General features: G+C 37.6%; 9 protein-coding genes across 11 annotated transcripts; 4 read left to right on the forward strand and 5 right to left on the reverse strand.

Annotated features, from left to right (window-relative positions):
* The first annotated feature begins 247 nt into the window (after nt 1-247).
* AT2G44510 (CDK inhibitor P21 binding protein) lies at nt 248-2,465 on the forward strand. Its single transcript, NM_130014.4, has 9 exons — nt 248-426; nt 611-764; nt 847-929; nt 1,018-1,242; nt 1,364-1,573; nt 1,662-1,727; nt 1,809-1,901; nt 1,993-2,049; nt 2,138-2,465. Exons 2-9 carry the CDS (start codon nt 611-613, stop codon nt 2,228-2,230), a joined length of 981 nt encoding a protein of 326 aa, NP_566018.1. The 5' UTR covers nt 248-426; the 3' UTR covers nt 2,231-2,465.
* Nucleotides 2,466-2,726: 261 nt separating this feature from the next.
* COX10 (cytochrome c oxidase 10) lies at nt 2,727-5,159 on the forward strand. The gene is made up of 7 exons (NM_130015.4): nt 2,727-3,179; nt 3,267-3,399; nt 3,549-3,686; nt 3,787-3,920; nt 4,042-4,167; nt 4,398-4,501; nt 4,591-5,159. Exons 1-7 carry the CDS (start codon nt 2,860-2,862, stop codon nt 4,929-4,931), a joined length of 1,296 nt encoding a protein of 431 aa, NP_566019.1. The 5' UTR covers nt 2,727-2,859; the 3' UTR covers nt 4,932-5,159.
* Nucleotides 5,160-5,269: 110 nt separating this feature from the next.
* AT2G44525 (NADH dehydrogenase ubiquinone 1 alpha subcomplex assembly factor-like protein (DUF498/DUF598)) lies at nt 5,270-6,713 on the forward strand. Its single transcript, NM_130016.4, has 5 exons — nt 5,270-5,502; nt 5,659-5,775; nt 6,060-6,094; nt 6,236-6,336; nt 6,434-6,713. Exons 1-5 carry the CDS (start codon nt 5,330-5,332, stop codon nt 6,518-6,520), a joined length of 513 nt encoding a protein of 170 aa, NP_566020.1. The 5' UTR covers nt 5,270-5,329; the 3' UTR covers nt 6,521-6,713.
* Nucleotide 6,714: 1 nt separating this feature from the next.
* Nucleotides 6,715-9,408, forward strand: AT2G44530 (Phosphoribosyltransferase family protein). Of its 2 annotated transcripts, none has more exons than NM_130017.5 (9): nt 6,715-7,027; nt 7,162-7,338; nt 7,566-7,814; nt 8,085-8,228; nt 8,336-8,503; nt 8,575-8,644; nt 8,725-8,806; nt 8,896-9,055; nt 9,136-9,408. In NM_130017.5, the coding sequence occupies exons 1-9, from the start codon at nt 6,932-6,934 to the stop codon at nt 9,172-9,174; spliced, it is 1,185 nt and encodes a 394-aa protein (NP_181981.2). In that variant the 5' UTR covers nt 6,715-6,931; the 3' UTR covers nt 9,175-9,408. The 2 variants fall into 2 exon arrangements, with proteins under 2 accessions (NP_181981.2, NP_001078057.1); NM_001084588.1 differs by having other exon boundaries at nt 7,165-7,338; nt 9,136-9,343.
* A 10-nt stretch (nt 9,409-9,418) lies between these two features.
* Nucleotides 9,419-11,310, reverse strand: GH9B9 (glycosyl hydrolase 9B9; the record flags this gene model as incomplete). Its single annotated transcript, NM_130018.2, has 4 exons — nt 9,419-9,858; nt 9,970-10,251; nt 10,338-10,991; nt 11,089-11,310. 4 exons carry the CDS (start codon nt 11,308-11,310, stop codon nt 9,541-9,543), a joined length of 1,476 nt encoding a protein of 491 aa, NP_181982.1. The 3' UTR covers nt 9,419-9,540.
* Nucleotides 11,311-12,580: 1,270 nt separating this feature from the next.
* On the reverse strand, nt 12,581-14,342 carry GH9B10 (glycosyl hydrolase 9B10; the record flags this gene model as incomplete). The annotated part of the gene is made up of 4 exons (NM_130019.1): nt 12,581-12,898; nt 13,009-13,290; nt 13,376-14,026; nt 14,121-14,342. 4 exons carry the CDS (start codon nt 14,340-14,342, stop codon nt 12,581-12,583), a joined length of 1,473 nt encoding a protein of 490 aa, NP_181983.1.
* Nucleotides 14,343-14,952: 610 nt separating this feature from the next.
* On the reverse strand, nt 14,953-16,929 carry GH9B11 (glycosyl hydrolase 9B11). Its single transcript, NM_130020.3, has 4 exons — nt 16,633-16,929; nt 15,889-16,542; nt 15,524-15,805; nt 14,953-15,431 (listed from the first exon to the last, which is right to left on the reverse strand). Exons 1-4 carry the CDS (start codon nt 16,852-16,854, stop codon nt 15,114-15,116), a joined length of 1,476 nt encoding a protein of 491 aa, NP_181984.1. The 5' UTR covers nt 16,855-16,929; the 3' UTR covers nt 14,953-15,113.
* Nucleotides 16,930-17,395: 466 nt separating this feature from the next.
* On the reverse strand, nt 17,396-19,537 carry GH9B12 (glycosyl hydrolase 9B12). Of its 2 annotated transcripts, NM_130021.3 has the most exons (4): nt 19,247-19,537; nt 18,497-19,150; nt 18,135-18,419; nt 17,396-17,942 (listed from the first exon to the last, which is right to left on the reverse strand). In NM_130021.3, the coding sequence occupies exons 1-4, from the start codon at nt 19,466-19,468 to the stop codon at nt 17,625-17,627; spliced, it is 1,479 nt and encodes a 492-aa protein (NP_181985.1). In that variant the 5' UTR covers nt 19,469-19,537; the 3' UTR covers nt 17,396-17,624. The 2 variants fall into 2 exon arrangements, with proteins under 2 accessions (NP_181985.1, NP_001323910.1); NM_001337091.1 differs by having other exon boundaries at nt 17,396-18,419.
* A 1,536-nt stretch (nt 19,538-21,073) lies between these two features.
* Nucleotides 21,074-21,704, reverse strand: AT2G44581 (RING/U-box superfamily protein). Its single transcript, NM_001125054.2, has one exon. It carries the CDS (start codon nt 21,631-21,633, stop codon nt 21,196-21,198), a length of 438 nt encoding a protein of 145 aa, NP_001118526.1. The 5' UTR covers nt 21,634-21,704; the 3' UTR covers nt 21,074-21,195.
* Between the last annotated feature and the right edge of the window lie 1,658 nt (nt 21,705-23,362).

Raw genomic sequence — 23,362 nt, forward strand, 5'->3', positions numbered from 1 at the left:
ACTCTGTTATTTTGTTGAAATTCACCTAACCATAGGTTTACATATTCACAAAACTACAAATGTGAGTGAAGTAGCTAAATCATGAATATTTCAGCTACAAACATATTATAACTCATATTCAATTGGTCGACAAAAGATGAGACAATATGCTGATGAAGACATAAAAGACGACGTCGCGTTGTGTCTGTTTGGTTTGATGATTAAACGACGGCGTTTTAATTAGGGCTTCGTTTAGTTACAAAACGACGCAGTTTGCTTTCTTCACGCTCATAGATTGAAGTCTCGCGAACAGTCTTGTTGGGTTTTGGGTTTTGAGAGACAGAGAGGTTTTGGCTTCCGGGTCGTTAGTGTTTGATCATCTTCGTATCTCAGAAGGGTGAACTTTGTTGTTTTGGCTTTTGCGTACTGTTGAATCAGCTTTTCCAGGTTTGGTTTCGTTTTCTGGTTTTTGATTAGAGAACTTAAATTAAGGACCTTTAATCGTTTTATGGTGTGCTTCCAATTCTTTGTTAACAGTTCCGTGAACTCAATTCATAGAGCTAGTCTGATTATATCTTAGGTTTTAGTGAATTAGTCTGAATATTAATCAGCTGTGAATTGAATGAAACAGATGCCTCGAAGACCATCATCAGGAAGAAGAGTGTTAAAGCATCAGCCTTTAACATTTTCACCGTTTATGCGGTTACTTTCCTTTGCTTCAATGGCTAGGCGTGATTTGTCTCATCCTGAAGATTGTCAATGTTCTGATGAAGATATATCTTTTGGTGAGTAAACCACTTAGATTGATTGAGACTTTTCTTTTCACAAACATTGTAATTATAGTGATGTATCATTCTCATTTTGTAGATGAAAAGCAAAAGATCCCTAATTTACCAAGAAAAGGGAAAGAAGAACAAGTCTCGGACTCGTCTGATGAAGAAGATTCTCAGGTAAGGGATTAATTTACTCTTCTTCTGTTGGTTTTGTAGATGAAAAAGATCAGAAATTCGTCTTTTATTCAATGCTTGATCTTTGTAGGAAGATGTCCAAGCAGACTTTGAGTTCTTTGATCCTAAACCTACAGACTTTCATGGTGTTAAGATCCTGTTACAAAACTATCTCGATGACAAGGAGTGGGATTTGAGCAGTTTTGTTGATTGCATATTGGAGCAAACAACTGTAGGAACTGTTGTGAAAGTAGCTGATGATGAGGATGAGTCAGTATTTGCTCTTGTCACTGCTCTTAACATGGCAAGAGATAAGGCAAGTCACTAGAAAACTCACTCGATACATGCTTTGTTCTTACAGGAAACTTGGTGTTTGATTTTGTTACGCTTGTTGAAGTAATTCTAATCATAGAATGTGTTTGTTGGCATTTGTTCAGGACAACAAGTGTTTTAGAGAGTTAAAAGAGTTTCTTCGTAAAGTTTGTTCTGAAAAGAATATAGCGAATAATCTAGAAATGCTCTTAGAGAAAAAGGCACAAGATGTTGGTTTATTGGTATCTCAAAGAGTGATGAATCTTCCTCCACAACTTCTTCCTCCACTTTATGATGGATTGTTCGATGAAGTCTCATGGGCAATCGAAGATGAGGTTCGATCTTGTAAACTAAACTTATATGTAACTTTTTATGAACAATACAAATATAACAGTTTTAAAGTTTTTTTGTTTGTTCATATAGCCTACAGAAAAGCTTCGAAGATCATTCCGTTTTAAGTCATATCTTCTAGTTACCAAGATTTACAAGGTAATTTTTGTGTTATGCTAAGGTTTTATATTGTCTAGCCTTTTTGTTTTAACAATATGATATGTATTCTTGGTTATATAGCTGAAGAATCCTAAGCAGAGAAAACCTCGACATGGTGAAGAAGACATTGAAGACACAGTATTTCTTAAGCCTGAAGATGAACTCTTTCTCGAGGTAACTTATTCTCACATATATTGACTCGACTACCCGTGTGAAATAGATAAACATAATCTCTGAACATATGTTGGAAAAACTGCATTTGCAGCTTAGCTCTTGGTCCTTCACATTCCCTATGCGCTCACAGCTCGTTACTTCCCAAGAAGTAAGTTTATCTCTCCGGCTTATACACATTGTTTTTATTTTATTGTTTCTGGCTTGTCATGTTTGGTTTTTATTGGCTTTGCTCGCAGATGAAGAATTATCAGCTGATGGGTTTAGTGATGGCCGTGGAAGCAAACAAGATTCCTAAATTCAGACAGATGTTGAACTCTCTCATTGATTAACAATGATGAACATCTTCTTCTTAAAGATTCAATTAACGGTTTAGTTGTAATCGATTCCCGCCAGTTTTGTTTGATTCGGTTAAGGATTATTGAGGCTTGTTATTACCCAAACTGTGGTTTGTTTTGTCTAAAACGATGAGGTTCTTATTAGTTATTACTCCTTCAGCTTAATACCTTTTGAACAAATGTGTACAAAACCAGTTTAATTTTGACGAGAACCGGTCGAATATTTAACCGATTTGGCTTGATTTTCAAAACCATGAAAACTTTACAATTAAAATTTGAGCGGTCTAAACCATTAGACCGTTTAGAGATCCCTCCAACCCAAAATAGTCGATTTTCACGTCTTGAACATATATTGGGCCTTAATCTGTGTGGTTAGTAAAGACTTTTATTGGTCAAAGAAAAACAACCATGGCCCAACATGTTGATACTTTTATTTAATTATACAAGTACCCCTGAATTCTCTGAAATATATTTGATTGACCCAGATATTAATTTTAATTATCATTTCCTGTAAAAGTGAAGGAGTCACCGTGACTCGTCGTAATCTGAAACCAATCTGTTCATATGATGAAGAAGTTTCTCTCGTTCTCCTCCAACGCGTAGAAAATTCTGACGGCTTAACGATGTGGCGAAGATCTGTTGTTTATCGTTTCTCTTCAAGAATCTCTGTTTCTTCTTCGTTACCAAACCCTAGACTGATTCCTTGGTCCCGCGAATTATGTGCCGTTAATAGCTTCTCCCAGCCTCCGGTCTCGACGGAATCAACTGCTAAGTTAGGGATCACTGGTGTTAGATCTGATGCCAATCGAGTTTTTGCCACTGCTACTGCCGCCGCTACAGCTACAGCTACCACCGGTGAGATTTCGTCTAGAGTTGCGGCTTTGGCTGGATTAGGGCATCACTACGCTCGTTGTTATTGGGAGCTTTCTAAAGCTAAACTTAGGTATGTGTTTACTTTTCTTTTCTCATGAAAAATCTGAAAATTTCCAATTGTTGGATTCTTAAATTCTCATTTGTTTTATGGTTGTAGTATGCTTGTGGTTGCAACTTCTGGAACTGGGTATATTCTGGGTACGGGAAATGCTGCAATTAGCTTCCCGGGGCTTTGTTACACATGTGCAGGAACCATGATGATTGCTGCATCTGCTAATTCCTTGAATCAGGTCATTGAAATGTTGAGAAGTTCATAAATTTCGAATCCTTGTTGTGTTTATGTAGTTGATCTTGCTTGCTTATGTTTATGTAGTTGAAAAGTTTAAAAATTTCTAATCCTTGGTAGTTGATCTCGCTTGTTTGTTTTTTCATTTTCTAGATTTTTGAGATAAGCAATGATTCTAAGATGAAAAGAACGATGCTAAGGCCATTGCCTTCAGGACGTATTAGTGTTCCACACGCTGTTGCATGGGCTACTATTGCTGGTGCTTCTGGTGCTTGTTTGTTGGCCAGCAAGGTGAATGTTTGTTTTTTTATATGTGATTTCTTTGTTTTATGAATGGGTGATTGAGAGATTATGGATCTAAACTTTTGCTTCCACGACAAGGTTATTGCAGACTAATATGTTGGCTGCTGGACTTGCATCTGCCAATCTTGTACTTTATGCGTTTGTTTATACTCCGTTGAAGCAACTTCACCCTATCAATACATGGGTTGGCGCTGTTGTTGGTGCTATCCCACCCTTGCTTGGGTAAATTTTTGTTCCTTTTCTTCTTTATTTTAGCAGATTCTGTTTTGTTGGATACTGCTTTTAATTCAAAATGTAGTCATGGTTCACCAATTCTATGCTTATCTATTTTGTGTGTTGTCAGGTGGGCGGCAGCGTCTGGTCAGATTTCATACAATTCGATGATTCTTCCAGCTGCTCTTTACTTTTGGCAGATACCTCATTTTATGGCCCTTGCACATCTCTGCCGCAATGATTATGCAGCTGGAGGGTAAGACCATATGGTGTCATATGAGATTAGAATGTCTCCTTCCATGTAGTGTTGATCTTGAACTAGTTCAATTTCGTGGAATGATCAGAGTGTCCTAGATAGTGTCACAGCAGTCGACATTTTAGTGGCTAGATAATGAGTTCTTTCCGTTAGAGATAAACATTCGCGAACATTGTTTCCAGCTTCCGCGACCCAACTTCTGATTTTGTTTCTTGGTACCTTGTTTTCAGTTACAAGATGTTGTCACTCTTTGATCCGTCAGGGAAGAGAATAGCAGCAGTGGCTCTAAGGAACTGCTTTTACATGATCCCTCTCGGTTTCATCGCCTATGACTGTGAGTCTTGTAGATTCATCTTTTTTTTGTAGTTTATTGACTGCATTGCTGTATCTGATTTTTGCTGTTCCTTCCAATTTTTGTGACAGGGGGGTTAACCTCAAGTTGGTTTTGCCTCGAATCAACACTTCTCACACTAGCAATCGCTGCAACAGCATTTTCATTCTACCGAGACCGGACCATGCATAAAGCAAGGAAAATGTTCCATGCCAGTCTTCTCTTCCTTCCTGTTTTCATGTCTGGTCTTCTTCTACACCGTGTCTCTAATGATAATCAGCAACAACTCGTAGAAGAAGCCGGATTAACAAATTCTGTATCTGGTGAAGTCAAAACTCAGAGGCGAAAGAAACGTGTGGCTCAACCTCCGGTGGCTTATGCCTCTGCTGCACCGTTTCCTTTCCTCCCAGCTCCTTCCTTCTACTCTCCATGATAACCTTTAAGCAAGCTATTGAATTTTTGGAAACAGAAATTAAAAAAAAAATCTGAAAAGTTCTTAAGTTTAATCTTTGGTTAATAATGAAGTGGAGAACGCATACAAGTTTATGTATTTTTTCTCATCTCCACATAATTGTATTTTTTCTCTAAGTATGTTTCAAATGATACAAAATACATACTTTATCAATTATCTGATCAAATTGATGAATTTTTGAGCTTTGACGTGTTAGGTCTATCTAATAAACGTAGTAACGAATTTGGTTTTGGAAATGAAATCCGATAACCGATGATGGTGTAGAGTTAAACGATTAAACCGGGTTGGTTAAAGGTCTCGAGTCTCGACGGCTGCGGAAATCGGAAAATCACGATTGAGGACTTTGAGCTGCCACGAAGATGGCGATGAGGTTGAAATCAATGGCGACTTTGCCGAAATTGATTCAAAGTATGAGAAAAGAAGTTCCGAAGCATTCTAATCCTGTTTTGCCCTCTCTGAGACGAGCTTTTTCCCTCTATGATCAGATCAATCTCATTGACAATGTTCCTGAAGACCAGCTTCGCTTCCAAGAGTAATCAATTCCAAGCTTTCTCTATTGTTTTTCGTCGTTGATTTTGTTTTTTACCGACTGTGTTTCTGGGTTTGATTTAATGAATGATTAGGGTTTTTGGAATTGGAAATGTATAAATATGTGGTGGTTGATTGATTCTCTTCACTTACTTTGCAGATTTAATGATACGAGTTTCACTGTGAATGGAGTCAAATACGAAGGTAGCTTACTCTGTGTTGGGAATCTGTTAATGTCATGGAGTCCTCGTAAATTTTCAGAGATCACCACTGATAGGTATCTTCTCTCTTCTCAGGCCTTTGATTCTCACCAATGTTCTGTCACAACCTTATATCGATTTGAGCTGATTTTTATGACTGTGTTTGAGTGAAAGTTGTGTGCTTTTGGCAATAGATTGGTTGAAGGTTTTCAATGTTCATTGTCATGAGAGGATTTGACAGCTTTATCAATTTGAAGTGTTTGATAAAACATTTGGTTTATTTTCGACAAGTGTTCTTTTTTTTTTTTGTCATTGAGAGCAATGGCTAAACGTTTGTATATTTCTATTTCCATGGATGCAGCTTGTCTATCTTCCAGACAGTTCGACCTATTCCAGGTAATAATATTTGTGTACCCATGAGTCATCAGTATGAAAATAAAACTGTATTAGTACCTCTGGTTGATTAACTTTTGCTGCATATTAGCTTCAATCTCAGCTCTTATTAGATATTCTAAACTAAATCATCGAATTGTCCAGAGCTCTTGATTGTTGGTTGTGGAAGAGACATTCACCCGGTAACTCCCGAGGTCCGTCAGTTTGTCAAGTCCCTTGGCATGAAACTAGAAACAGTTGATTCTGTAAGTTTCTTAATCCATTTCTACAGGCTTCTTTTCTAGTCCCAAGCTTACTTCATAACTTCTTATTCGCTTATTATATTGATTACTTTTAATTCAGAGAAATGCTGCATCAACGTACAACATTCTGAATGAAGAAGGAAGAGTCGTTGCTGCGGCATTGCTTCCATATGGAGTTACATCCTAAAGAAAACTAACAACTCGAGCTCTGGCTTTCTAAACTGTAAATGGTTTTTGAGACCTTCCGAAAATAAACCGAATTTCATCGGAGTTTTTATTGCGTTTGAGCTATATAACAAACGTTGTAACATGGTGCGACTTTATCTCGCATTTCTCATCCTTCCAAAGATATAATATCTCCAGAGACTATGTTGTATCAATGAATGAGATTTAAAGAATCTGAATTACAGTTATATTTTTAACGGAAATCGTTACGGTTAGTTAAAAACTTAGAAATGAGTTTTTGAGTATATAAAGGAAGAAGAAGAAGAGAGAGTCATTTTCTTGTAGTCAAATTCGTATCTCGCGGGGAAGAAGAAGAAAAGACTGCTTTTTCTCAAAACCCTAAAATCTCTCTCTCCGGATCCATTTCTCGAACATGGCGTCTATTGTTCAACCATCGCCTACTTTCCCGGCGCTAAATCTCCGGCGTTCTTCTCTGATTCGTCCGCCTTCTTCCGTTCGATTTCCTCTTGTAAGTCTCATCTACTTCTCTCACTCTCTCCGACTATTATCTTTCTATTGGTATTTGTACTTTATACGGTCTTCTTCGCTCGAATCTGATGAATCTTGTTCTCGATTGTTTCTGTTGGTTGTGGAATTGAAAAGAAGTGTAACGCGGCGGATCCGTACAAGTTCGACGGCGGAAACTCTGCCGGTTTCCATCTGCTTACTGGCGACACCGTTCCGGCTAGCTTTTCGAGGACACGTTTGGAAGATTCGATTTATCAGAACACCACACGACTTCGTATCTTTTCCGGCACTGCTAATCCTATTTTGGCTCAGGTTCGTTCTTAGCTTTGTTAGTCGTTGGAGTTCTTTGGATTTAATTGCAAGAATTAGTAGCTTGGAACTGAAATTAGTTTAGGAAGAAACTGATATAGACTTCGGAATTAGTAGCTTAAAACTGGAGATTTGTTCAATTGCAAAGATTAGGATTAGGAAGAAATTGGTTTAGAGTATATTCTGGAATCGTCTTGTTTGTTCATTGGTGTTTTACGCTGATGATACAGGAGATTTCTTGCTATTTGGGTCTGGACCTTGGGAAAATCAAGATTAAACGCTTTGCTGATGGTGAGATCTATGTTCAGCTACAAGAGAGTGTAAGGGGATGTGATGTGTTCCTTGTACAGCCTACATGCCCACCTGCAAATGAAAACCTTATGGAATTGCTCGTTATGATTGATGCTTGTCGGAGAGCATCAGCCAAAACTATCACGGCTGTGATTCCTTACTTTGGTTATGCACGAGCTGATAGAAAGGCAAGTCTTTTTCTATAACTATAGAATCTGTCTTGGATTCAATCGTCCTGTGAAAACATGCACAATGATTTGTCTCCAAGAGTAATCGATTGTCAGTTTAAGTCAGATCTATGGTAGTTAGTATTTGGAAGTAATCAAGTAATCAAATTGGCAGCTTAGTTATCTGTATGAAGCTGATTTGGGTTTATCGATTGTCTCATTCCTCTGGCTTCACTTAGTTTCTAGTTGAGAGTTTTTCATTTGACTCTTTCGTTGTACATATTCTTGCAGACTCAAGGACGTGAATCTATTGCAGCCAAGCTTGTGGCCAATTTGATTACACAGTCTGGTGCAGACCGTGTCCTTGCTTGTGATCTTCACTCCGGACAGTCTATGGGCTACTTTGATATTCCAGTCGATCATGTTTATGGCCAGGTAGAAAAAAGTTTTTCTTAAATGACTCCTCTGAGCATCAAGTTCCTTTTTGTGAAAATAGACTTTCTTATGTCTTCTTTTCCTTGTGCTTTAATATTCATGAACAGCCTGTCATACTTGATTACCTAGCAAGTAAGGCCATATCCTCTGAAGATTTGGTGGTAGTTTCACCTGATGTTGGTGGCGTCGCAAGAGCTCGCGCTTTTGCGAAGAAGTTATCTGATGCACCTTTAGCAATAGTTGATAAAAGACGTCATGGGCACAATGTTGCAGAGGTAGAAAAACCTTTGGAAAATACATTTTAACCAAGTCTGGATTTTGACATTTAACAACCCGTTTCATGTAGGTGATGAACTTAATTGGGGATGTTAAAGGGAAAGTAGCCATAATGGTGGATGACATGATTGACACAGCAGGTGAGTAATAAGTCACGGTCTGCATATCTGTAAACATTCCCCATTGTGCTTAGATACTTACGTTAGGTATATCATATCAGGAACCATAAGCAAAGGTGCGGCTCTGTTACACCAAGAAGGAGCAAGAGAAGTATACGCTTGTACCACTCATGCCGTTTTTAGGTAAGTCCATGAAATATTTTCTCTGTGTTGGAATTATAAAAAAAGAGAAAGAAGCTGACATATGCATTTGTGTCTATATTCGGAAACAGCCCTCCTGCAATCAGTCGACTATCGAGCGGACTGTTTCAAGAGGTGATCATAACCAACACGATTCCATTGTCAGAGAAGAACTATTTTCCTCAGCTTACAGTTCTCTCAGTAGCAAACCTTCTTGGGGAGACCATATGGCGTGTTCATGATGATTGCTCGGTGAGTAAAACATAAACACTACTTGCAATTTTCGCTTGAAGAGAACTTCTGTGTCTAATAAAGTTTTTTGATATTCTCAGGGAGCCATTGAGCCATTTTCGACGTTGGGGATTGATTGAGTGATGGAAAAAGGGTAAAGAATGTACTTATAGCCTCTCAGTAGTATGAATTTCTGATAATGTACAAACTCTTTTCCGCTGTAAAAATGTTAGACTTGAGTGTGATTGTCAAGAAGGGAACACTTTTGTAGAGAAGAAGATTTAATGGAACCACGTTTTCAAACTTTTTAAGAATACAATATTTTTTTTTTCGTCAATTTGGATCCAATCATGTAGATAGTTTACCGTTGAAGATTATTTATTTGTGAAATATCTGGATTTTATTTTATTTTATTTAAAGCCAAGTTACATTTAGACCTTAAACCTATGACTTATATAAGATATAAAGCAAACATACTCAAATTTGCAAAACGAGGAGAGACAAAATTAAAAAACGGCGGCCAAGACACCAACAAACGGAGCAACAGTAACCGTCGCAGGCTCAGCTTGCTGGAAATTACTCCTCTCATCTCCATAAACATCGTTCTCGTTGGGTCCTCCGACAAGTGCTCCCATTAAAACGTTAGGGTTTGGTGCAGGATTGTTATACCATTTATCATACCCTCCACTACACGTCACTGGTGTTTTGTCCTTTCTGATCGATACTATGGAGGCTGCTCTATGGTGTGGTTTTTTGGGATAATTGGTCCCAACTCCAACCATGTAGCTCATTTTCTGGGGGTTCGACCCAAGTATATAGTCAACCTATATAACATGAGGAAATCGCAAATTAGTATATATTATATTGAAAAAAGTCTTGATATATTTTCAACAACATGTTTTATAGTTGGTACTATATTAGGTTTTATTAACTACCTGGGAACGAGCGATTTGGAGAAGATCAGAAGCTTGAAGAGCACCTTTGGGACATTGGATGGAGGCTTTTGCCTTTGTGAGATACTTAGAATATGCTGAGAGAACGAAAGAAGCGGTTGTGGTGTATTGGAGGTTGTTCCACGGCAAGAAGTAGAGCAAACCGCCAGGGGTTTTCTTAACGTTGTTGGAACCTTTTTGAGCACAGTTGCAGATAAACTGCTCTGCCATACTCTTGTACTCTGCGATCTTTCCATTGCTCCCTACTTTCCGTTCAAGTGCAAGCTGCATTTGCAAAACTTTGTGTTATGTTTGTTTCTTGCCACATAAGATAGTGATATGTTTTCTTTAGTGAAATAGTCATAACTTACCTTGGCCATCAAGACTTGTGCACCCACGAACTTATCGTCCCAGGCAAAAACACTTCTTGGACCTCCGGTACCAGATGCTTGTGTTAGGTAATTGAGATAAATCTGGTCGTTAGTAGCACGGTGGAGCCAAGCTGCAGCCCACAACAACTCATCTTCGTATCCACTACTCGCGTAGAAGCCACCCGCGTTAGTAATGGAGTTTTGGTAAAGGCCAGGGTGAGCCTTAGCGAATGCAAATAAATCTTTTGCATGACCAATGAGTATATTGGCATAGGCTTTATCAAATGGTGCGAAGGCGATAGACGCTGCCGCCATTGCGGCAGCTGTCTCACCTGCTAGGTCAGAACCTGGATGTTGAGCATCGATGCGGTATGAAGTACGCGGAGTGGTCATATCCTCAGGTCTCATCCAGCATTTGTGGTCCGAGTTTCCCTCACCCACTTGTCCGTACAGGACATTAGGCTGAGGATGGGCTTTAATGAGATAATCGGTGGCCCACTTGAGAGCCCTGAGCGAGTTTCCTTGCTCGTGGTGGGCCCTAAGCTCTGATCCCATCTCTATGTTGCTCCAAGCTAGCATCGTCGTAGTGAACGCTAAAGGAAATCCAAACTTCATATTGTCTCCGGCATCGTAATACCCTCCGGTGAGATCAATCTATTTTTACAATTAGCAAACAGTTTACTTCAAGTAATAAATATTCATTACACAAAAAAATATGGAATAAAAATAAGTAATTGGATATTAAACTTACATGAGCATCAGAACCATCTTTGAGTGCAGAATCTCCTCTCCATGTAACTTTTTGGTTCGGAGGCAATTTTCCAGAACGTTGAGCTTCAAAATACAAAAGACTCTTTTGGAGAGCTTCTGCATAATTTGTAGAAACAGCTCCACGAGCCATCGACATTACTAGTACCACAATGCAAATACTTGTCCATAAGCATTGTGAAGATCCGTTTTTCGATTGAGACATCTTTTTTTGATAAATCTTTAGACGATCTCAAGACCAATTGTACAATAGATTTTACTTTTTGCTTGTGTTTTGGATGTCTATGTCTATGTATGTATTCACTATTTATAGAGAATCTATAAATGATGGAGTCCATGGCTAGTAAAGGACTTGCTCAAAAAAAAAATTAGCTAAAAATGTTGTAATCTGTTATTCAACTAAGAATTAAGAATTTTAGAAGACTTTGGTTTTTCTTTAATATCTCATGTTATTCAAATATTGAGTTCTAAATATCTTTCCAAATCCTAGTTTAGTACTGAACATGAAACTTAGGTAAAATCATTTACACTTTCTTGTTATTCAAATAATCATTTATAAAAGTCATATGAAATCCAATGTTATTCAAAATTTCTTAAATTTCTTAAGAAAGAGTTTCGGAAAGGGTTTTAAGATATTTTTAATCACAATTTTAGTTGAAAATAGAGAAAAATCACATTCTTGATAGGGATGTCAAATGGGCTGATGATCATGTCATAGAACAGTCCAAATTATAATGGTTAGGCTATGATCAAACCCAAAGTCGAAGGAGTCATATAGGCTAGAAACTCATTTACCCTACAAACCAATGGGACTAACTCATCTGGACAGTGACAATCCAATAAGCCTTAAAAATTAGGGTTACTAATTTGAAGATATTTTTTCCTCATTTTTCTTAAAAAACAATAGTTAAAAAGGGGTTGGATTTGGGAAATTTGAAGTTGAAAAACATTCCCCGGAAAATTGATGAGATGTCGACGTTGGTTTAGTTTACATTTTGTGTTAGTTGTCTTTGGGAATTAAGCCTGATCCAATAATAAAGGAAGGATTTTAATTACAGCTTTGACAGAGGATTGTTGTACTTCACAGTAAAGTCCAAGCTTGAAAGTCAGGGAAAAGTGAGGTACTCAAAATTGCGTTGTGTAGTATATATGGACATTGATGATAAATTAGTGATTAAAATGTGGAATTATAAACAGAGAAAGAAGCAGAACTATTTTCCTCAGCTTACAGTTCTCTCAGTAGCAAAAATACATTTTTTCTTGGTCAATTATGATCCAATCATGTAGAAAATAGTTTCCAGTTCAAGATCAATTATTTCTGAAATATATTGGTTTTTAACTTTTAACTATCAATTATATTATATTTTCAAGCCAAATTACATTTAGACCTAAATCAATGAACAGCCTAGGACTTATATAAGATAACAAGGTCTAAAGCAAACATACTCAAATTTGCAAAACGAGGAGAGACAAAATTAAAAAACGAGGGCCAAGACACCAACAAGCGGAGCAGTAGTGACCGTCGCAGGCTCAGCTTGCTGGAAATTACTCCTCTCATCTCCATAAACATCGTTATCGTCGGGTCCTCCGACAACTGCTCCCGCTAAAACGTTAGGGTTTGGTGCAGGATTGTTATACCATTTATCATACCCTCCACTACACGTCACTGGTGTTTTGTCCTGTCTGATCGATACTATGGAGGCTGCTCTATGGTGTGGTTTTTTGGGATAATTGGTCCCAACTCCAACCATGTAGCTCATTTTCTGGGGGTTCGACCCAAGTATATAGTCAACCTATATCACATGAGGAAATCGCAAATTAGTAAATATTATACTGAAAAAGTCTTGATATCTTTTCAACAACATGTCTTATAGTTGGTACTATATTAGGTTTTATTAACTACCTGGGAACGAGCGACTTGGAGAAGATCAGAAGCTTGAAGAGCACCATCGGGACAGTCGATGGAGGCTTTTGCGGCTTCAAGATATTTAGAATATGCTGAGAGGACGAAAGTAGCGGCTGTGGTGTATTGGAGGTTGTTCCACGGCAAGAAGTAGAGCAAACCGCCAGGGGTTTTCTTAACGTTGTTGTCACCTTTTTGAGCACAGTTGCAGATAAACTGCTCCGCCATACTCTTGTACTCTACGATCTGTTCACTGCTCTCTACTTTCCCTTCAAGTGCTAGCTGCATTTGCAAATTTTTGTATTATGTTTGTTTCTTGTCAAATAAGTCAGTGATATGTTTCTTTAGTGAAATAGTCATAAACTACCTTGGCGACCAAGACTTGTGCACCCACGAACTTATCATCCCAGGCAAAAACAGTCCTTGGACCTCCTGTTTCTGCTTCTGTTAGGTAATCAAGATAAATCTGGTCGTTGGTGGCACGGTGGAGCCAAGCTGCAGCCCACAGCAACTCATCTTCATATCCACTGCTCGCGTAGAAGCCACCCGCGTTAGGAATGGAGTTTTGGTAAAGTCCACGGTGAGCCTTAGCGAATGCAAATAAATCTTTTGCATGACCAATGAGTATATTGGCATAGGCTTTATCAGATGGTGCAAAGGCGATAGACGCTGCCGCCATTGCTGCAGCTGTCTCACCTGCTAGGTCAGAACCTGGATGTTGAGCATCGATGCGGTATGAAGTACGCGGAGTGGTCATATCCTCAGGTCTCATCCAGCATTTGTGGTCCGAGTTTCCTTCACCCACTTGTCCGTACAGGACATTAGGCTGAGGATGGGCTTTAATGAGATAATCGGTGGCCCACTTGAGAGCCCTGAGAGCGTTTCCCTTCTCGTGGTGGGCCCTAAGCTGTGATGCCATCTCTATATTGCTCCAAGCTAGCATTGTTGTCGTGAACGCCAACGGAAATCCAAACTTCATGTTGTCTCCCGCATCATAGTACCCTCCGGTGAGATCAATCTATACATTTTTACAAATAGCAAATATTTTAGTTGAACTTGATAAACATACATTACAAAAAAAAAAAAAAAAAAGGATTTGAGTGTTAAATTACATGAGCATCAGAACCGTCTCTAAGAGCAGAATCTCCTCTCCAAGTAACTCTTTGGTTCGGAGGCAATTTTCCAGAACGTTGAGCTTCGAAATACAAAAGACTGTTTTTGAGAGCTTCTGCATAATTTGTAGAGACAGCTTCACGAGCCATCGACATTACTATTAACACAATGCAAATACTTGTCCATAAGCATTGTGAAGATCCATTTTTCAATTGAGACATTGTTTTTTCAATTAATCTTTAGACAATCTCAAGACCAATTGTACAATTGATTTTACTTTTTCTTGTGTTTGGCATATGTCTATGTATTCAACTATTTATAGAGAATCTATATAAGATGGAGTCCATGGCTAGTTAAGGACTTGCTCAAAAAAATTTTAGCTAAATATGTTGTATTCAACTAAGAATTAAGAGTTTTAGATGACTTTGGGTTTTCTTTAAAATCTCATGTTATTCAAATATTGAGTTCTAAATATCTTTCCAAATCCTAGTTTACTGAACATGAAACTTATGTAAAATCATTCAAATCATTTAGAATTTCTTGTTATTCAATTAATCATTTATAAAGTCATATGAAATCCATTGTTATTCACAATTTCATAAATTTGTTAAGAAAGAGCTTTGGAAAGGATTTTAAAGACTTTATTTACAGTTTTAGTTGAAAATAGTGATAAGAAAAATCGCACCTCTAGATAGGGATGTCAAATGGGCCTAATGACCATATGATAAACCAGTCCAAGTTATAATGGTTTGGTGCTTGTCACGCCCAAAATCGAATCGGTCAATATTGGACATCTTGGTCAATTTATGATCTAATCATGTAGAAAATAATTTCAGTTTAAGATTAATTATTGGTTTTAACTATCAAATATATTTTATTTTCAAGCCAAATTACATTTAGACCTCACACCTAGATTAAAGAACAGCCTAGGACTTATATAAGATAACAAGGTCTAAAGCAATATACTCAAATTTGCAAAACAAAGAGAAAGATTAAGCAACGGCCGCCAAGACACCAACAAATGGAGCAGCAGTGGCCGGAGCAGGCTCAGCATGCTGGTAATCAGTCCTCTCATCTCCATAAACATCGTTATCGTTGGGTCCTCCGACAACTGCTCCCATTAAAACGTTAGGATTTGGTGCAGGATTGTTAAACCATGCATCGAATCCTTCACTACACGTCACTGGTGTTTTGTCCTTGGTGATCGATACAATAGAGGCTGCTCTATGGTGTGGTTTTTTGGGATAATTGGTCCCAACTCCAACCATGTAGCTCATGTTCTGGGGGTTCGACCCAAGTATATAGTCTACCTATATAACATGTTGTAGAAATCACACATTAATATTGTATGAACATCAGAACATGTCTTATGGTATGTACTATATTAGGGTTAGTTAACTACCTGGGAACGAGCGAGGTCGAGAAGATCAGAAGCTTGAAGAGCACCATTGGGACATTGGATGGAGGCTTTTGCGTCTGTAAGATATTTAGAATATGCTGAGAGGACGAAAGTAGCGGCTGTGGTGTATTGGAGGTTGTTCCACGGCAAGAAGTAGAGCAAACCGCCAGGGGTTTTCTTAACGTTGTTGGAACCTTTTTGAGCACAGTTGCAGATAAACTGCTCTGCCATACTCTTGTACTCTGCGATCTTTCCATTGCTCTCTACTTTCCCTTCAAGTGCAAGCTGCATTTGCAAAAACTTTGTGTTATATATGTTTATTTCTTGTCACATAAGTTACTGATATGTTGTCTTTAGTGAAATAGTACCTTGGCGACCAAGACTTGTGCACCCACGAACTTATCATCCCAGGAAAAAGCAGTCCTCGGACCTCCTGTACCAGATGCTTGTGTTAGATAATCAAGATAAATCTGGTCGTTGGTGGCACGGTGGAGCCAAGCTGCAGCCCATAACAACTCATCTTCGTATCCACTGCTCGCGTAGAAGCCACCCGCGTTAGTAATGGAGTTTTGGTAAATGCCAGGGTACGCCTTAGCGAATTCAAATAATTCTTTCGCATGACCAATGAGTATTTGGGCATAGGCTTCATCAGATGGTGCAAAGGCGATAGACGCAGCAGCCATTGCTGCTGCTGTCTCACCTGCTAGGTCAGAACCTGGATGTTGAGCATCAATGCGAAATGAAGGACGTGGAGTTGTCATATCCTCAGGCCTCATCCAGCACTCGTGGTCCGAGTTTCCATCGCCCACCTGTCCGTACAAGACATTGGGCTCAGGATGGGCTTTAATGAGAAAATCGGTGGCCCACTTGAGAGCCGCGAGGGCGTTTTCTTGCTCTTGATGGGCCTTAAGCTGTGTTGCCATCTCTATATTGCTCCAAGCTAGCATTGTTGTAAAGAAGGCCAACGGAAATCCAAACTTCATGTTGTCTCCGGCATCATAGTACCCTCCGGTTAGATCAACCTATGCATTTTTACAATAAGCAAATATTTTAGTTGAACTTGATAAACATATATTACAATACAAAAAAAAAGGGATTGAGATTTAGATTACATGAGCATCAGAACCGTCTCTAAGCGCAGAATCTCCTCTCCAAGTAACTCTTTGGTTCGAAGGCAATTTTCCAGAACGTTGAGCTTCGAAATACAAAAGACTCTTTGTGAGAGCGTCTCCATAATTTCTAGAGACAGCTCCACGAGCCATCGACAATACAAATAACACAATGCAAATACTTGTCCATAAGCATTGTGAAGATCCAATTTTCAGTTGAGACATCGTTTTTTTAAATAATCTTTAGACGATCTCAAGACCAATTGTAGAATTGATTTGATTTTCTCTTGTGTTTGGCATATCTATGTATATGTCCGTGTTCAACTATTTATAGAGAATCTATATAAGATGGAATCCATGGCTAATTAAGGATCATTAACATTCGTAGTTCTTACTCAAAAATAAATTAGCTAAAAATGTTGTACCTAGATCTCATAATATTAGACATCTTCTCATTTATCCTAAAAGATATAGACAAGACCAATAAGATTGCGAACTATAATTAGTTAGGCTATCTTCTTAAAAATATATTCCTTCTATTTTTCTTATGTATATATCTATTAATAATCTTATGCATTTTTTGAAAGTTTCTTACTATCCATGTAGAAATTTACAGTTTTTGGTCAATATTCTTTCAATCTTTTGTATAAAATTTACAGATTTTGTCTTAATTTTTATTTTATTTTTTTTTGCATCATTTTTAACCATTTGTTGATTTCTTATTGAATGATAGTACAAGTACAGATATCTTAGATTTTTTTTTTTTTTTTTTGTTAAAATTTTTCAAGAGAATCAATGCTACAAACCAAAATAACTTAACCGAGCCGAAATCACTTTAGTCTTGAAACAGAGGAAAAACCTCATCAGTCTTCAAAATGTCTCACTAAATCAAGATATTTTAACAAATCAAATTTTGTTTCTCTACCCTTAGACCTAAAACGTTAGTTGCTAGAGCGTCCTTGGGAAATGTAGTCCAAAGAAAATAATACTTAAGGTCATGCAATGGCAGCCAGAACACCAAGCAAAGGAGCAACCGTGACGGTATCAGGCTCGCCGTGCTGAAAATCAGATCGTTCATCTCCGTATGCATCGTACTCGTCCGGTCCACCTACAATTGCTCCAACCAAAAGATTAGGATTCGGTTTTGGATTGTTGTACCAAGCTTCAAACCCTCCATTACATGTCACCGGTTTAGGATCATTTTTGATTGACACTATAGAGGCTCCTCTATGGTGTGGTCTTTTAGGATAATTGGTCCCGTATCCAACCATGTAGCTCATTTTCTTGGGGTTTGACCCAAGTATGTAGTCTACCTATTACATAAACCATGTAAATTGTTTTCTTCTTATGTTAATCATTTTAGTCATAAACCATGTAATCATCACAGAAAATCCTAAGAACTATGAAGATTACGAACACTTTGCATATCTTTATAAGAATTAAGTCTTGAGGATTCTCAAAACGTAATTTAATTTAAAAGGGAAAAACACGAATGCCTGCCTAACCTGGGCACGAGCAAGGTTAAGAAGATCAGAAGCTTGAAGGACATCACCATTGGGGCATTGAATCGATGTTTGTGCAGCTTCGAGGTATTTTGCATAAGTGGCTAATGCGAAAGAAGCGGTGGCAGTGTACTGGAGGTTGTCCCACGGCAAGAACCAGAGCAAACCTCCTGGGGTCTTTTTAACATTGTTGAAACCCTTTTGAGCACAGTTGCAGATGAATTGCTCTGCCATACTCTTGTACTCAATCATCTTCCCTTCGTTCTTCACTTTCCCTTCAAACACAAGCTATCATTTGCAAAAGAGTGAGTGAATTGTGGCGTAAGTAAGGGTATGGTCTCTTTTAGGAAAGTCATATAACCTACCTTGGCTACCAAGACTTGCGCTCCCAAGAACTTATCGTCCCACGCAAAAACGGACCTTGCACCTCCACTATTAGAAGCTTGTGTTAGATGATCGAGATAAGTCTGGTCTCCAGTGGCACGGTGAAGCCAAGCCGCGGCCCAAAGTAACTCATCTTCGTAACCGCTGCTAGGGTAAAAGCCACCCGCGTTAGGAATGGAGTTATGATAGACTCCAGGGTAATCCTTAGCGAATTCAAATAGTTCTTTTGCGTGACTAATAAGTGTTTTGGCGTAGGCTGAATCAGATGGCGCAAATGCCAAAGAAGCCGCAGCCATCGCTGCTGCTGTCTCACCCGCGAGATCCGCACCAGGATGCTGAGGGTCAATGCGGTATGAAGGGCGCGGAGTGGTCATATCCTCGGGTCTCATCCAGCAGGCATGGTCCAAGTTGGCATCACCCACCTGTCCGTACAAGACATTGGGCTCAGGATGGGCTTTAATGAGATAATCGGTGGCCCACCTGAGAGCCGCGAGGGTGTTTCCGTGCTCCTGATGGGCCTTAAGCTGTGATTCCATCTCTACACTACTCCAAGCTAGCATTGTTGTTGTGAACGCTAAAGGAAATCCGAACTTCATATTATCTCCAGCATCGTAATACCCTCCGGTGAGATCAACCTATTTTTACAATTGGCAAATATTTTATTTCAAGTAATAAATATTCATTACAGAAAAAGAATAATGAAATAAAATAGATTTGGATATTAAACTTACATGAGCATCAGAACCATCTCTGAGTGCAGAATCTCCTCTCCATATAACTCTTTGGTCCAAAGGCAATTTTCCGGAGCGTTGAGCTTCGAAATACAAAAGACTCTTCGTAAGAGCTTCTCCATAATTTGAATTTGCAGAAACTGCTCCACAAGTAATCGATAATAATAACACAATGCAAATGCTTTTGATTGTGATGAAGCATTGTGATGATATACAAGACATGGTTGTAAGCTATTTTTACTGACAAAATATTAGACGTACATATATGTATATATATATATATATAGCATATTCGTATCTACATATGTAATCAATATATATATATATATATACTTCCTTATATTTACGTATCTATATAATTGGTACGTGATCCCTTTTTCAGTATAAAGACCATGCATATAATCAATGAGCGGTACCAGAAAAAATAATTGTGATCCTCTTATTCGCTATATAGAGGATGTATCTATCTTAGTAAGTAATAATCAATGACGGTGCCAGAAAATATCGTGATCCATGACCATGAGCGGAAATAAATATTTTCCTGATTATATTCTGAATAATAGGATTACTTTAACGATCAACGTACTAAATCTTCATGGAATAGGCAACACATTTGAAAGTTTCAATGAATTCCCCGAAAAAAGTACAGTTACTACAACTTATATATTATTTATTAATTAACTTTCTGGTTTGTTCTCCTTATTTTATGGCAAAGAGACTGATTAATAACTAATAAGAATCGTAATGCATATAGTGTAGCTTTCTCTAATTAGTTTAGTGATTTGTGTTAAGAAGTCGTTGACTCAAACCCATATAGTTTTTATTTAATTTCCAATCTAACTGTAATGTTGGGTCTTAAATTAATTATTGCCCCAGTTAAAAAAAATTTGAGTGCGAGAGCGTACATTTCCTTGCAATTGCATAATCAATAAATACAATCCCAATGTCAAAAGATCTAAATATTCATAGACTCACAAGTATGGAAGTGTTACTTGATTCAAGTTCCAAGAGAGAACCAATTCTCAAATGGATCAACCTCATCATGAATGGGCCCATCATGGTTTTGTTCATTTAGTATTTCGTTTTAACGTAACCCATGTGTCTTCTCAGCTTCTGGTCACACCCGTTGCATAGTGGATACGTATATATCTTGATGAGAAAATTAAATCCGGAGATCTTTTAAAATTGTTTTGACCATATTACAAGAATCGCGGACCAAATATTTTTTCGCTTCTATGCAAATAGGTGAAGAAGCAATGACTGCAATAATGATCAAACAAAAGGTATCGTTTCATTCACGTAGAGTCTGACTGATCTGACTAGTGCTAATCGCTACTCTCCTCTACGGATGACAAATCAAGAATATTTAGGATCAGAAATTTGTTTTCTTATAGTTATAATTCTTTTATTCCGCCACACGTAGTGCCAATACTTTGACGGATTCGTTGGCCGTTAAGTCATAAATTATTTTTTAATCTAGCTTTATTTTTTTTGCTTTGTTATATTATTTTGGTCAAACCATCCGTCATTTTATAGACTAAAACCACTTGTTCGACACAGAACAATTTTATTGGGTGGTAGAGTGGGTAAGAAATTTTCTAAATTAGTGAAGAAAAAACAAATCCTAGGAGTGTACTTGCATCTCATAAAAAGTTTTATAAACACTAATTAATACTGTCATTTTCTAACACTAACGAAAGTTTGTAGGTGACGTATAATGTCGAATATACAGTATATGATTCTCCATTAATGCATAACTATGTCGTCATGTCGAATATTTTTCTGGTCACCAACATATTAGAGTTTTATCTAATTTTTATGTTGTGTAAACTCTTTATCATTCGGCGAATTATACGTACAGTAAATATTATTTTTGATAAACAAATATTAATTCAACGGATTAATATTTTGTCTAAAAAGTTTGAGATGACGAAAGAGAAGCAGTACTCCTACGCGTCGGAGTCGATTCCTTTGGTGAACATCTCAATCACGCCGGGAGGAATAAAAAGCGCGCGCAGAGGATTTCCCGGCGGGACCGGCGGGATCTCAGCTCTACACAAAGGACACATGGACTTCTTCTCCAACCACGGATCAATGCAATCGACGTGGAAACAGTGACTGCATGCTGCTATCCGCCTCATCTTTTCTCCCTCCGTCGCATTTTCGAGACAAATCGTACAATACGGTGATGAATGTTTTTCCTCGGCTGTGGTTTTTCTCCATCTCCGGCGATGATGGACCGTGAATGTACGGTAACGACGCCAAGAACGGCTCGCGAGGAAACAAGCGAATCTATAGAAGAGACGGAGAGTGAAGACGGCTACAGAGACGATAATGACGGATTCGGCAATGAACTGAGAGAGTTGAATCACAGTTTCAACAAACATTCTCGAGAAAATTAATAATCTATTTTATCGAGAAAATGTTTGGAGATTATTATGGCAGAACTAACGAAGCTGGTTAATATTTGTTTGTAGTTTGGAAACACATATATTAACATATACTAAGAGCGACCCCACTGGTTTAGAACCAATTGGTTCTTAATTTTGAATTTTAACCTTATTATAAATTAAAATGTTGCTTTTACTAAGTTAAGAAAAGTTAGAAAAAGTTTAACTAATTTTTACTCCAATGGTTAAGAACTATTGGTTTCTTAAAAAACAACATTCAAATTATGTCCTCTTTTTATTCTTTTTTTTCTACCCAATTAAAACACAACACCTATACTTTTCTTAGTTTTAAGAAAACATCTTAGTTAAGATGTTTATCTTAGCTAAGGTTTGTTGGTTTTATTAAATTTAATCACTTTTATATCTAAGAACTAGCTAAGAATTAGCTAAGATACAAGGTTGGGGTTGCTCTAAGAGCATCTTCATTTATGACCTTTTTAGAGATGTCTTTACAATAGTTTATTATAAAAGTTAATATTATTTTAATTTTGAATTATTTATTAGTTAAGTGTGATGTCTTTAAAAGTAGGAAAATGTTTTTGCAGAGACATGAAAGATATTGGATCTTCCTCCTAAAAGCACTAAATAACATTTTATTTTATTTTTTCAATTTTTTAAAAAATTTAAAAACATTTTTTTAAATTTGACTTTGTATACTACTAGTCATTAATTATTTCCAAAATGTTGGTCTAGATTCGAATTCTCGAGACTACACGTATGCTAGTATATGAAACAACACTAATTGTCGACATTATTCGCTTTGTCTGGATTTGTAAAGTTAAAAATTAAATTAGTTTATTAATTTGTAAAGCTCGTTTACAATTAATAGTTGGTACAACAATCTCTCCCTATGAACAATAATAAAACAAATACAAATAAAACATCAAAAAATGAATTAGTCATTACTTTTCCAGAAGTTTTACTGTGCAGTTAACAATAACGTAGTCCAGTTTTCTACTGCTACATTCAATTATTCAAACAGAGTAACAAAACCAAAGTCTCGTGCTCTGTACAAAACAAATAACATGTTTTTCATTTATACAACGTTGTACTGTATAAACTATGACAAAGACTAGGCCTACTGAAGATAACCAAAACCAGGCCCCAAAGTCTCTTCAATTTTTGGGCCCAGCCAGTTTTGACTTTTATGCAACTAGGCAAGAAATTGGATGATGATCTGTGAGACTGTGTGACATGTAATTGGAATTTTATGTATGTGCTACTGAATTCACGTTCCAAAAGAAAACTTTCTCGAATGGATCACGCTCATCTTGAATGATCCAGACTGTGTTCATACACCCGTTGCATAGTGGACACAATTTGATGAGAAAAATTCGGGAGGTTTCTTAACACTGTTTTCATTTATTTACAAGAATCTTGGACCAAATGGCTATGTTTTGAAGCCCTACAGTATACGAATCTAATTGACAAGGGCTAATCACTACTCTGCTCTATGGAGATCAGATCAACGATATTTGTGATGTCCTTTTATGATATCAGAATTTTGTTCCCTCATTTTTCTACTTGTTCTTTTCTTCCATCACACACTTAGGCGGATTTTTTTGGCCGTTAACTTTGTCATAAATTATTCTGTCGATATCGCTTCTAAAGGGGTTTTGCAATTAAATTTAGTAGTTAACCAATAAAACATATCTCCTTTGTTTTG

Source organism: Arabidopsis thaliana, chromosome 2 (assembly GCF_000001735.4).
Source record: "Arabidopsis thaliana chromosome 2, partial sequence".
Classification (NCBI taxonomy): Eukaryota; Viridiplantae; Streptophyta; class Magnoliopsida; order Brassicales; family Brassicaceae; genus Arabidopsis; species Arabidopsis thaliana.